This window comes from Canis lupus, chromosome 7 (genome assembly GCF_048164855.1).
Source record: "Canis lupus baileyi chromosome 7, mCanLup2.hap1, whole genome shotgun sequence".
Lineage (NCBI taxonomy): Eukaryota > Metazoa > Chordata > Mammalia > Carnivora > Canidae > Canis > Canis lupus.
The window spans coordinates 67,813,807-67,828,146 of record NC_132844.1 but is presented as its reverse complement, the minus strand read 5'-3'; the positions used below and the strand labels follow the sequence as shown (position 1 = coordinate 67,828,146).

General features: G+C 38.2%; 1 protein-coding gene across 14 annotated transcripts in view; it reads right to left on the bottom strand.

Moving 5' to 3' along the window:
- The window catches only part of FKBP5 (FKBP prolyl isomerase 5), a 136,683-nt gene that overhangs the window by 27,626 nt on the left and 94,717 nt on the right, over window positions 1-14,340 (bottom strand). For all 14 annotated transcript variants that reach the window (XM_072833296.1, XM_072833303.1, XM_072833300.1 and 11 more), the window contains 2 exons: window positions 11,007-11,149; window positions 9,942-10,056 (listed from right to left, as the gene is read on the bottom strand). In XM_072833296.1, the coding sequence (XP_072689397.1) occupies window positions 9,942-10,056; window positions 11,007-11,149 (258 nt within the window). The remainder of the gene's footprint in view (window positions 1-9,941; window positions 10,057-11,006; window positions 11,150-14,340) is intronic.

Here is a 14,340-nt window from a genome sequence, read left to right as displayed (position 1 = left end):
CTCCAGGGAGAACACTGTTGCAGTATGAATGGAACTAAAAGTAGGTGAGGTGAAGGCCATGTCTTACACTTCTTTTGTACCTCATAATGTCTACCACAGAGTTCAAGGCCAGAAAGTTAATATTTACTTAACAATGAGTTTGAAACAGGGCCTTAAGGAAAATAGTAGTAATTTTCACTCATAGGAATTTTCCTGTTTGAATATTGGTCAGTACTCCTATTTTTTTTTTAAAAGATTTTATTTATTTATTAGAGACACAAAGAGAGAGAAAGGAGAGAGAGAGAGAGAGAGACAGGCAGAGGGAGAAGCAGGCTCCTTGCAGGGATCCCAACATGGGTCTCCAAGGTCTCCAGGATCACGCCCTGGGCTGAAGGTGGCGCTAAACCGCTGAGCCACAGGGGCCTGCCCAGTACTCCTATTTTTAATAAATTCCAAGAGCTATTTAAAGTTTTTACTGATATGGAGCTTTTGTCCTTTAACACTATTTTAAAATAAATGATTCATTGGCTGGATTTTTTTTAAATAACAAAAAAGGACTATTTCTATGAGGATTTTATTTTACCTGAAGACTTGAATATGCCTTTCTAGAAGAAGCTACATAAACAAGATATTTAAAAGAATAAACACTGTCCATTTTAGACCAAGTGCCATACTATATTTTTTTGTGAAAACATATAATAAAGTGGTTTCAAGAATTTGCTTTCTTACTGGAAAAAATTTACCAGGACATTCACAAATACTTCAAAAGCATGTGAAAAACAAAACCAAAGAACCCTCATAGCTCTATTAGATCTCAACATGTACATACATGAACTAATTTCTCTATTCAAAATTGTTGGTACCATTTTGTTTTTGATTTATCTATTTATTGAGAGAGAGAGAACGCATACCTGAGGGGTAGTGGTGGTGGTAGAGAAGCAGAGGGAGAGGGAGAAAGAATTATCAAGCAGACTCCACGTCCAGCATGGAGCCCAAAGTAGGGCTCAATCACACCACCCTGAGATCATGACCTGAGCCGAAATCAAAAGTTGGACACAACAAAATGAGCCACACAGGTGCCCCAAGAAAAATCATTTTAGACAATTTTGCCTCCCCTCTCCATTGCCCATCTGCACCACATTTTGTTAAAATGATCCAGAGACTAGTTCTAGATTGTTATCATTATTTTTAACATTGTATTTTTGCCATTTCAGGGATCTGTTAAGTTAAATGCAACTTTACTGACACGGGAAGTACTCTTTTTGCTCACTAATGTTGCTTATGCCTTGAAGTCTTCACTTCTTGGCTTTATTTTTTGTTTTATTTTAGTATATCCTACAGTATTTTTTCAAAAAGGATATAATTCTGCATATTCCAAAAAGTTGATTTTGTTCTTAAAGGATGAACTGAGTATACAGCTCTAGGTTCAAAATACTCAACAGTTGCGGGCAGCCCCAGTGGCCCAGTGGTTTAGCGCCGCCTTCAGCCGAGGGTGTGTGATCCTGGAGACCTAGGATCAAGTCCCACGTCAGGATCCCTGCATGGAGCCTGCTTCTCTCTCTCTCTCTTTCTATCTCTCATGAATTAAAAAAAAAGAAAAAAGAAAAAAAAAAAAACACCCCATAGTTGTAATACTCAAAGCGATGTCATGTAGTATTTAGTGTCATGAATAAATCTGATGTCATTCTGATTCTCATTCCTTTGCTCAGAGTTTGTTCCTACCTGGAAAAGTTCAAAATTTTCTTTTAAGCTGTGGAATTAAGAAATTTTACCAGAATGTATCTAGGTGAAAAAGCACTCTTTACTGCTGTAGGACACTCTCAACTGGCCCTTTCAACCTTTGAAGCTCTTCTATCTTTAGGAAAGTTTCTACTATTACATGTTTAATTAGATTCAAATGGTCTTTGATTTTTTCATCCCTATCTTCTTTCTTCCACCTTCCATATCTTTGGGTTTTCTCACTCTATGTTCTGAGAGATCCCTAGACTACCTTTTTTATATCACCAATTCAGAACTCTGGGACTGCCCATTTTGCCTTTCAACCCTTCCCCTGAATTCCAGTTTTGATAATAATATTTTTAATTTCCAGAAACTTTATCTTCACTTTCCTTTTTCAGAGAAGCCAGGTTTTTGACTTATGAATTTAATGTCCCGTTATATATTTCTGAAGACAGTAATTAGTATCTTATTTTTTTTTCATTTTTCATTTATTTCAGAGAGAGGGAGAGAGAGCATGCACGTGTGCACATGGGGGTAGGGGGAGGAACAAATGGAGAGGGACAAGCTGACTTCTGTCCTGAGCGCCGAGCCCGACATGGGGCTTGATTCCAGGATCCTGAGATCATGACATGAGCTAAAATCAAGAGTTAGACCCTTAACTGACTGAGCTGCTCAGTGCCCCCCGCCCCGCCCACCCGCCCTTGTAGTATTTTAAAAATTCTCTTCTATTTCTTCTTAGTCCATGTTGGTGCTTCTTTTTCTCACGGGTACTTGGTGATGTTTCTTTGTTATCTGGTCATGTTATAAAGGAAGGATTCAGTAAGATCAAATGATTGTCGTTATCTGGCACAGTTTTTCTTAGTGGTTAGATACATTTCCATGGTAGGCTTTTCCCCAAAGAGGTGGGCTGTTTGTGAAGATGTCTGCGTGGAGAGATATTTACCAGAAATACCAGAAATATTTACTGAGCATTTACTATGAGCTGAGCATGATGTGCACATGAAGGCTGGGGATACCTTTCCCCAGCGGTGATATACAAAAAAGTCTTCAGGAGCAAAACACTTGAGCCTATTTACTATTGTGCAGAGCTTTTTCACTTTTCTTCACATTCAAATCTGCTTTAAAAGTTCAAAGATACTTTATGTCTTTTTTCTCTAGGCCAAGGCCTAACACATGGAGTCTTCTGAGGCACATCCCTATTTTAACTTGGAAATCTGGCCTTACTGACTTTAGCCCAGGAGCAAAGACACAGCCAGACCCTAGAGTAATTCTCAATCCTTGGCTGCAAATTAGAATCACCTGGGGAGTTTAAAAATTTGTGCCTGGAGTTCCAGCCTGTGAGATTTAAGATTCTTATTTAACTGGTCTGGGCATCAGGATTTTAAAAAAAACTCCCCGGGTAATTCTAAATTCAGCTAAAGTTGAGTACTGCTACTAAAGTTTACTGCCCCAGCTGTTCCATATTGTTTTATAACAACCATGATGATTGCCCCATAGCCTGCTTTGGCTCCCTTGCACCAGCCGACTGTGTGCTTGGAGTTCTGCCCAAGTTTGTTGAGAATGGTATGTACCTCTCCAGAGAACTTCTCTACACCTGTTTTGAGTTGGATTTCCTGAGTTTAGTTTCCATCAGTCTAATTTTATTTACTTTATATATTCTAGAAATTCTTCATAATTTCTGATCCACTTCTTGCATTCTTCCTATTTTCCAGCATGATTATGGATTTTTTTACTCTTTTATGAAATCATTCTCCAAACCCCTTGCCTGTCTCTTATTCACTGGGATCTGAATAGCGAAAGGAGGTAGGAAGGAAGGGTATTCCAACAAACTGAATCCTGCAGATGGCTCTGCTGAAATGTTCACATTTGAAAACACTGGCGATTGCATTTTTTGCATTCAAATATGGTGAAAGCACTGTAGGGCAAGACGGCCACATACAGCCAGCATTTTGATGTGTCTGCTCTAAGCACTGAGGTTAACAAATCAAAAATGTGAAAGACAGGGGGCTTGGGGAAGGAAGAGTGGTAGCTATTTAGAACCTGAAGTCAGTGAGATTAGATTTCTAAGAAAGCAAAGCTTAAAGGTAACAATGTACCTTCTACTGCCAACTAAAGTATGATGACTAAAATATCCATCATCTCAATGTCAATTAGACTACCTTAGAACACTGACTTTTTTTTTAATGGAAAAAGAACAAGGTTGAATAAAATTACAAGATGGTCATCTTAATCGACATAAGAAAAAGCACACTGGAACAGAATCTAAAAGTTGATTTGCAATTATTAGGATCCTAACAGAGAGGGTAAAAATTTGAGGAGGAGGAACCCTGGCTGGCTGAGTCAAGTTAAGCACCTGCCTCCAGCTCAGCCAGGAATCTACTTCTCCTCCTCCCTATGCCCCTCCCCCTGCTTGTGTCCATGCTCTCTCAAATAAATAAAATCTTTAAAAATATTTCTTTGAGGAAGAATAAATCCTGTCAACTAACATAAGTTTCTCCCTTATTCCAAATACAAAGTAATTGAAGTAAAAGATCACAAGTCAGAAAAGCCTTTTGATTTCAGTCCATAACTTTATTTTTCAAAAACCAAACAAATATCCTAGAGAAATACAACTTAAGTACGATTAGTATTAAGAGCTATAGAATTGGGACCCCTGGGTGGCTCAGCGGTTGAGTGCCTCTGGCTCAGGGCGTGGCCCCAGGGTTCTGGGATTGAGTACCGCATCAGGCTCCCTTCAGGGAGCCTGTTTCTCCCTCTGCCTATGTCTCTGCCTCTCTAACTGTGTCTCTCATGAATGAATAAATGAATGAATAAATAAATAAGTAAGAGCTATAGAATTAATTTGAAGACTGTTGTTCAACAGGAAAACAAGACAACAAGGAAAAATTAATAATGGGTTCTAGGTCAACCCTGGTAGAGCCAAAAGGATTTGCTAATGAATTAGATGTAGGATATAAGAGAAACAGGAGTCAAGGATTTCCTTCCTTAAATCTATATTCAGGAAGCAAAACAAAGTATATAAGCAGAATAAGGAGGGTAGAAAAAAAGAAATTAATTGCCCTGTGTTACATATAAAAAGATTATTAAAAAAAAAGATTATCATTTCTGTTTTATAGATGACAAATCTGGATGCCCAAGCTAGTCAAGTAACTTGTCTCAAGTCATAAGAATATCAGGTACTGATTCCAAGATTCAGAAACCAAGTCTACCACTTGCCAAGCCTGTGCACCCCTCCCCTGACCACTCACTGTACCTTTACATAGAAGTGACAGGCACTCTGTAACTCTTGTGTATCTATAATGATATATTATATGATGGATCACCACTGTCTCCCATTCTCCTTCACTGCAGAACTGGCTTTGAATCTAAGTGTACAGGTGACGCTATTAGAATAGGGATACCCGTAAGGACCAAGAAGACTCCCAAAGAACAAGGTGATCATAGTTTTGGACAGAGACCACTTTTAAGTCAACCCTCTGTCCTCCTCCCACACACAGCAAACTTGTTTCAAAGAGGGAAAGCAGGACACCTTACCCTTGATAAGTGAAAATATAATATAGTTTTATAAAACCAATTTGTTCCAGTAAACCAAAAAAGGTTTTTGGGGAGAAAAAGTAAAAATAAACAATTTACTCTAAAACCTCCCAGGAAAGTATAGCCTAACAATATGAGAGACAACAATCAGTCATTACCCTTTCTTAAGATATTTGGAAACAGAAAAAAGTAAAATGAGATAAAGAACTATTCAAATACTTTTAAAAACCATTGATAGTAGTTACTCTTCATACAGAAAGGAAGGGGTCATAAGAGAAAAAAATGCAGGTACCTGCTCATTTGTGCAGAAGAAATACAGGTGGTATAAACCAGGAACTTATATGACTGGTGACCAATGGTAGGTAGGTAGGATGGAAGGTGGAAATAATGAGGAAATGGGAACAGGTTAGTAGAGATGAGGGGGAAAAACACTTCTGTGTATATCTTTTTGTATAGTTTAGAATCACGGTAATGTTTCACCTACCCCAAACACAAACAGTAAACATCAACCAGAGTGTGTGTGGGACCCTAAATGGAACATAGATGTAAATGAACATAACTGCATTATAAATGAACAGCATAACCACACTGAAGGGAGTGAGGAAAAAGAACTAACCTAAGTTGGAAAGCAGTTGTTTTCATGTATGCTTTAAGGCTCATGACTAAAGGAACTGTACACAAATATTTCCCATTTTTAGGAAGCTTATTTTTCACAAGATGTGGGTTAGCAATTCTGAAACTACGTTCTATATAAACTATAATTAAGCAGTAAGCAAATATATTGTGGATAATGAGAGTGAGGTTTCTCACTGCTGGAGAAAGCTGTTTTAAATAAGCAAAGGGAGAAGGTGAGAGTGAACCTGTGGTTGGATTGGAAATAGAAGGGTTAGGATGTACTCATAGTTTGTAATATATATATATACAGACTAGTAAAGAATAAATTTGATTGTGTATATTTATGCAGATTGAGGCACACATATTTCCTACATCCATCTACTTGAGAGGTTCTAGAAACAATAACATTCCATAGTATGAGTATACCTAGCACTCAGATCTTGGTTTCTAAATACTATTCTCTAATAAAAGAAATCAGATTTTCTTTAAAAATAGCTGATTCCAGCCCCAGGGCAAATGAGAGCATCCTGTACCAAAAGTAAGGAAGTACTGAGGTGCCTGGGTGGCTCAGCTGGTTAAGCATCCAACTGTTAGCTTCATTTAGAGTCTTGGTCTCGGGGTGTGGGACTGAGCCCTGGGTTGCGCTCCATATTAAGCACAGTCTGTTTGGGATTCTCTCCCTCTGCCCTTCCCCCAGCTTACTCTAACATAAATAAGTAAAATCTTTTTATAAAATAATTTTTTAAATGTTTTTTATTTATTCACTTAGAGAACGAGAGAGAGAGAGAAAGACAGAGAGAGAGAGAAAGAGAGAGAGAAAATGAGCAGGGGGAGAGGGAGAAGCAGACTCCCTGCTGAGCAGGGAGCCCAACATGGGCCTCAATCTCAGGACTCCGAGATCATGACCTGAGCTGAAGGCAGATGCTTAACCATCTGAGCTACCTATGCAACCCATAAATAAAATCTAAAAAAAAAAAAAAAAAAGAGAGAGAGAGAGAGAGAGAAATAAAAAGGAAAAATTAAGGAAGTGCTTTAAAAAAAACCACAGGAGGTATGTTGAAAAGCACTTTCTAATGACCAAACTTGGGACAATTTGAGCAACAACATAAATAAGATAGCAATGAATAATAACCTACAGAATAAAATAAACTCCCATGAGTCCATACTATTATAAACAACTGAATAAATAGGGGAGGAGAAACCCCTCCTTATAGCAGAATTCCAATTACATTGAAGAAGGAACAATGGAAATAGAAAAATCACCATTAGGCAAATACTACAGTTATAACCGTTGCATACAAAAGTCATCCATGGGGAAAAAAAATCATTCATGGATGCTAAAATCACTGTTAAGGTGTAATGTAAAAGAAGATCTTGGGATCATCCATCTCCTAGTAGTTCTCTCCCAATGAGATACTTAGAAAGGCAAAAATAGGAAATTTTACAAAGCAGAACTTGGCAGATCCCACCTTAACCAAGGGACCCAAGTTACATCATCACTATCACATGCCTCCTGATAATGATTGAACTGAGAAAGGCACACTATTGCTTATATGATATTTTTCCAAAAAATGTGTAACTTCAATCTAATCAGACAAACCCAAACTAAAGTATATTTTATAACCAGACGGTTGTCTTCAAAAGTGCTAAAATAATGAAAATCACAGAAAGACTGATCCAACTGTCTCAGACTGGAGAGACTACATATCACAGTAGATCCTGAATCTGACCATGGACCAGAAAAAGGACATCAGTGTGGGAACTGATGAAACTCACCTAAGATCTGTAGAACAGTTAATAGTATTGCTCCTTGTTAATTTCCTGATTTTGATAAATGTACTGTGGTGAGGGATGATGTGAACATTAGGAAAAGCTTGAAGCATATAAGAAAATTCTCTGTACTAGTTTCACAGTTTGTAAGTTGAAAATTATTTTAAAACAGAAAGTTGAAAATAAAGATTCCCACTGAAAATACTACTAAAAGCAAGATCTGATTTAATTTAGCCTGCCCCAAAGTTAACTCTGCAGTGGTAGCTTTGCGGCATTGTTTATAACTGGGAAAAGTTTTTCCTTTTAATTTGGTTACCAAAATCCTCCAGTTTAGAAATATACATTATAAACTGTTGAATCTGAGGAGTAACTGTAACATAGGGAAAAATCTCCATTTTTGTATATGCCTGAAATTTTTCATTAAAAAATTAAAATGTGTAGTATAGATAATCTTTTCACGTACTTGCTAAAGATAATTTTCTATCATCCTTGTGACTTTCATAAACATTTAGAATTCTATCATGGAATGCTCAGTGCTAGCAGGACCTACAGGATCACTGTAAAGAAAGGAAGCTAAAGCCCAGAGACTCAAGGGTTAGTTAGAGTCCGCTGAAGCCAGAATCCTCTCTCTGACTACTGGTCTATGTATTTCTCTAACATCTGAGCTCCTCTTCGTTTATTCTAAAACTTTTTTTTTTTTAAATTTTTATTTATTTATGATAGTCACAGAGAGAGAAAGAGAGAGAGGCAAGAGACACAGGCAGAGGGAGAAGCAGGCTCCATGCACCGGGAGCCCGACGTGGGATTCGATCCCGGGTCTCCAGGATCGCGCCCTGGGCCAAAGGCAGGCGCCAAACCGCTGCGCCACCCAGGGATCCCCGTTTATTCTAAAACTTACCATGAATAGTAAGTTGTTTAGGTAGCTACCTAAACATTTCAACTGCAATAATATAGTAATACTATTTATAATTGTTTCCAACTAAATGAATAACTCCATTTGAACTAATCTTCCAGACTCCCCAAAATGAAACACGGGTCTCAAATAATAAATACTACAGTAAAGATAAGAAAATCAACCATTCTAGCTTACTGTTCCAAAGGAACTCTAACTTATTTTTATTTTTTTTTAAGATTTTATTTGAGAGCAAGAGAGAGAGAGAGAGTGAACATGAACAGGGGGAAGGGTAGAAGGAGAGGGAGAAGGAGACTCTCCACTGAGCAGAGAGCCTGATATGGGGCTCAATCCCAGGACCCCAGGATCATGACCTGAGCTGAAAGCAGATGCTCAACTGACTGAGCCACCCAGGCACCCTGGACTCTATTTTAAATAGGCCTTTTATAATAGTTCATATTGCCACCCTTGTTTAGTGCTTTGATTGTTTTCTTAGTGGAAATATTTCTGTTTTCTCACAACTCTCCTTTTTAAAGTATTTCAGCTTTATGAAGCAAATGAATGGCATCTTTCAAACATCTATCCACGCAGAAAGCATCTACCAAACACCAAATGCATGTAAGGCCCTGTAGGTGATGCTGGAAACAAAAAGATGAAGAAAGATTCTGGTCCTCAAGGTGCATACTGGGGAAATGGGTAAACACTGATTACAGCATAAAGTGGCAAGTGATGTACATAATGGTATACAGAACAGGCTCTGGGAGGAACAAAGAGTGACTGGGTATCCCAGTCCTCGACAGTATCTCCTTATTCCCAACACAGCAAATAAAAACACGGAATAGCTTTAAGTCATCCAGTAAATGGCAAAGCAACCTGAACCCAGATTTCCTACACAGAATAGAATGAACACTATTATCAATTATGATCTAACTAAAATAAACTTTTTGACCTTGAGGAAAGCCAGTGAGATGGGTTTGAGAGCTCTGAATGGCATTATAATCTAACTGCTCTGTTTAGAACTCTGTACTCTGTGCAATTTATATAACTTTCCTGAACTCATTTTCCTCATCTGGAGATAATAAATTTTATCTCGTAAGGTTATTTTAAGAAATAAATGAATAAATATGTAAGGCAGCTAATATAGTTGCTGGCACACCAAGGAGTCCATAATAGACTTGGGACTTGATGGATAAGATTACCTTTTCCTCACCTTCTGGGTCTGCAGAAGCTCGCACAGTACCTGGCATGGGCATGCTAGATAAATATTTACCAAATAAAGTCAGTATTAAATAAATGTTGAATTTAAAACTATTCTCGGGCTATATTCAATTGTTTATTGCTATAAATAGATTTTTAGAAAGAAACCTCCCTTTTCTCCCTATAAATGGAACCCAATTTTTAAGGACCAGTTCACTGTCACAGCGATACTTACTTTCTACTGTTGCTCCTTCATTTGGGTTTGAATATCCTTCTCCTTTCTGTTTGATTCTTCGGATAATGCCTCCATCTTCAAATAAATCTTCTCCTTTGAAATCAAGGAGCTCAATCTAGAAAGGAAAAAAAGGATTTGGCTGAGAAAAGACCAAACAGAGCCAATTTAACATACTTAAAAACAAGGGCAACCAATTCTCCTTTCATTTTACAAAATAAAACTCTTTTATATTTATCTATGTATCTCAGTTATTGGAAAAGTAGGAAAAAAAGAACACTGCACTTTCAATACCTGGAAAGAGCCTTCATGTAATGATAATGTCTAGGACTGCATCCTGTGGGACTGCAGTGCAAAGACAGACAGGAAACACTAGGAGGGCTGCCTTGTGGGCAAAAAGCCAGAGCTCCAAGGTGCTGGCCCAGAACTATTTTGTCGGACTCTAAAGGCCACCACCTTTCCAGCCCAGATTCATGGAATTCCCTTTTTAAATGTAAAAATAAATCCTACGAATCAGGCTTATGGACAACTAAAGGTGTTTTTTTTTACCTAATTATGATGTTTCAGGCATTTCCTCCCTTCATTTTTTAAGTCAGATCTTGACAAATATATATATAATTCAATACAGGATGAATAACATTATCACCACCTACAGCTTCTAATGAAGAAGTGAGATCTGTGACAAACAGTAAGCCTGTATAACATGAAAATATCTTACAATGTGGTTTCAGTACATTTCAACACTTACCTCCCACATTTCCAACCTGTTTTCTGGTCAATTTTGGGTATGTTATACTCACACCACTGACCAGAACCTTTATTTCTCAAGCCTGGTGTCTTTTGTTTATTTGGATATAACTTTTCTGTGCCAGAAACACGTTTCTAAGAAAGCATTGGCACACACCCCTTGGGTTTGTGGGAAACAATTCAAGAAGCCAAGCTCCAAAATAAATAAGTCGGATCTGATCCTCAATAGCAAGCTTAGCTCCTTGTTCCACTGCCTGTTGCTTCAGAGCCAGCACTATAGTAGAACAGATGCTAAAAAGGCAACATCACACACATACTTACCTCAAAAAAGAGAGTTGCATTCGAGGGAATTTTAGGGAGACTGCCAGCAGAGCCATATGCATATTCTGGTTTGCACAGTAAATGGCAGATCTCTCCTTTTTTCATGGTGGCCACCCCAATGTCCCATGCCTTGATAACCTGGCCTAAGAGAAAGAAAAAGGTGGTTGAAAGCTGTAGGCCATATTTAAAAATACTTAACTGTCATAAAACACAAGTTCAAACAAATTTCCTATTCTCTTTACATTATACACTCAGGAAGTAGGAGCTACAGAAGAACCTTGTAAAAGCTACCAAGAAATAAACTGTGATTTTTGAGGGTGATCAGAGAAGATTCCCTATTGAGAAGGATGAAAGTTGTTATCAACTTAAAAAATTTTTCCACTATAATAATCAGGGCATTTTTCTAGGTATAGATAGAACAAAAATAGTATGGAATAAAATGGAATTTGTCCTAAGGATGCTTATAATTTAGTTGGGTAGACAAAAATAACAAACAACTGGAAAGGTATAAATTGCATAAAAGGCCCCATGAACGATATCTTCTCAAAATTTAATAAAAGAAAAAAGCATTTTTTTTTTAAGCAAAACAGTCATGTGTCCTTTTGTCAAATCACAAGAACTACTGAACTCAGAATTTTTTTTTTCCTACTTCCAGGAAACCAAAAGTTGACTTTGCTCCACAACTGTAGAAGTATATTATCCTATATAGTTGAAATTATATCTTATAATAAGCAGTCTCAAATCCTTTGGGAAACAATAAAAATGTAGGTGACTTAAAGGGATAAAATACAAAAATGAGGTACTATGTCAATAAAAAACGTAAGGTCTGATTCAGGTAAACAATGAATCTCAATGGAAATGAATTTTGAAGAAAGCTGTTATCCTGAACTGACAACGGGTAGTAGGATATTAGAGAGTAAGGGGAACTCTATACCTAAGTAGGTAAGTAGGGATGCATTTAAGCATCTGCGACTTAGGACTACAGCTTGTCTTCATTAAGTATTACAATTTTTCAAAAGATCAGATACTTATTTTAGTTAAAAATCTGAAAGTTATATATGCCTATTATTAAAGCACACACAAGAGAGAAAGACATAAAGTGAAAGGGCATCCATTCCCTCCTTGTAAGAAACCACTCTTGTTCTTTTATATCCTTCTGGCGTATGCTGTCACTTTTTATAAAAAATTTAAGACACAAATGACGGCATACTATACATTCAACTCAGCTTTTCATTTTATTTTTTTTATTATTTTTTTTAGTAAATTTTTTTTAAATTTTTATTTATTTATGATAGTCACACACAGAGAGAGAGAGAGAGAGAGAGGCAGAGCCACAGGCAGAGGGAGAAGCAGGCTCCATGTACCCAGAGCCCGACGTGGGATTTGATCCCGGGTCTCCAGGATCAGGCCCTGGGCCAAAGGCAGGCGCCAAACCACTGCGCCACCCAGGGATCCCGCTTTTCATTTTATATATATCTTGGGGCACCTGTGTGGTTCAGTCAGTTGGGCGGTCAACTCTTGGTTTCAGGTTAGGTCATGATCTCAGGGTTGGGCTCCACCACAGTGGGCACAGGGCCTGCTTAGAATTCTTTCTCTGTCCCTTCTCCCTGTTCTCCACCCCTCAATAATATAGATCTTGATCTTTCTCCATCAGTAGAAAGGAGAATATGCATTTTATTTTTTTTATTTATTTTTTATTTATTTATGATAGTCACAGAGAGAGAGAGAGAGAGAAAGAGAGAGAGAGGCAGAGACATAGGCAGAGGGAGAAGCAGGCTCCATGCACCGAGAGCCCGATGTGGGATTCGATCCGTGTCCAGGATCGCGCCCTGGGCCAAAGGCAGGCACTAACCCGCTGCGCCACCCAGGGATCCCAAGAATATGCATTTTAGAAGTTAAAAGTGCACCCTGTTTTAAGCTTAGACTACCTGGATTAAAATAACAAACCCTTACACATGATGTACAAATTATTTAACCTCTGTGCCTCAGTTTCTTATCTGCAAGATGTGGATAATAATAGTGCCTGCCATATAGCTGTTATAAGAATTATTAGATAAAATGTCAAATGCATAGCATGGTGCCTGGGTTAATAAAGAACAGCCATCATAATTGGGGGTGCATGGTTGGCTCAGTCGGTAGAGCATGTGACTCTTCATCTTGGGGTTGAGTTCAAGCCTCGTATTGGGTATAGAGCCATCATTATCATCGTAAATACAAACAGATCTACCTCATCCTACATGGTGGCATAATATCCCAGTCTCTCTCCTTTTGAGAAACATATTAACAATGGTATTCTAAATAAGGATATTTGTTCATATATGATTGTCTCCTTTGTTCTAGTATATTTGGAAGGTAAATTTCTAGAAATGCAAGGGTGATGTGTATTTTCAGTTTGATAGATATATTGTCCAATTGCCCTTCAAAAATGGCTACATCGGGATCCCTGAGTGGCGCAGCGGTTTGGCGCCTGCCTTTGGCCCAGGGCGCGATCCTGGAGACCCGGGATCGAATCCCACGTCGGGCTCCCGGTGCATGGAGCCTGCTTCTCCCTCTGCCTGTGTCTCTGCCTCTCTCTCTCTCTCTCTGTGACTATCATAAATAAAAAAATTAAAAAAAAAAATTAAAAAAAAAAAAAAAGGCTACATCAATTTATATGCTTACACATGGGTCTACTGTGAAAACAGTCCAGAATCATCAGGCAAAATGTTAAATCTGTTGTTGACAGGTTGGCTTTCCTGTCACTTATTCTTTCCAAAGACTGCTAGGTTTTAGACTGGGCCCTTGAGAACCTTTTTTTTTTTTTTTTAAACTACCGACTCTGAAATTTTAAGATATACTCCTTCAAGACATCTTCATGTTGTGGGGGTTACTACTGTACATTTGTTCAAGATAGTTAGTCAAGGGCAGCCCCGGTGGCGCAGCGGTTTAGCGCCGCCTGCAGCCCAGGGTGTGATCCTGGAGACCCTGGATGGAGTCCCACGTCAGGCTCTCTGCATGGAGCCTGCTTCTCCCTCTGCCTGTGTCTCTGCCTCTCTCTTTCTCTCTCTCTCTCTCTCTCTCTCTCTGTGTGTCTCTATGAATAAATAAATAAAATCTTAAAAAAATACAAATATTCTCTCTCCAAAATGCTCTCTGAAAAAATAAATCATGTTAAATATTAATAAATAAATCATGCTAAAAAAAAAAGATAGTCAATTACTGAGGAACAAAGATCTAGCTATTAAGAATACAAAGGTGGCCATCCCCTTCTTCCTTCCAAGGATCATGCAATGTAGTATGGCTAGTGGAAGAGAAAGATACATGCACTGTTTTTGTTTTAAGCAAAGCATGGTAA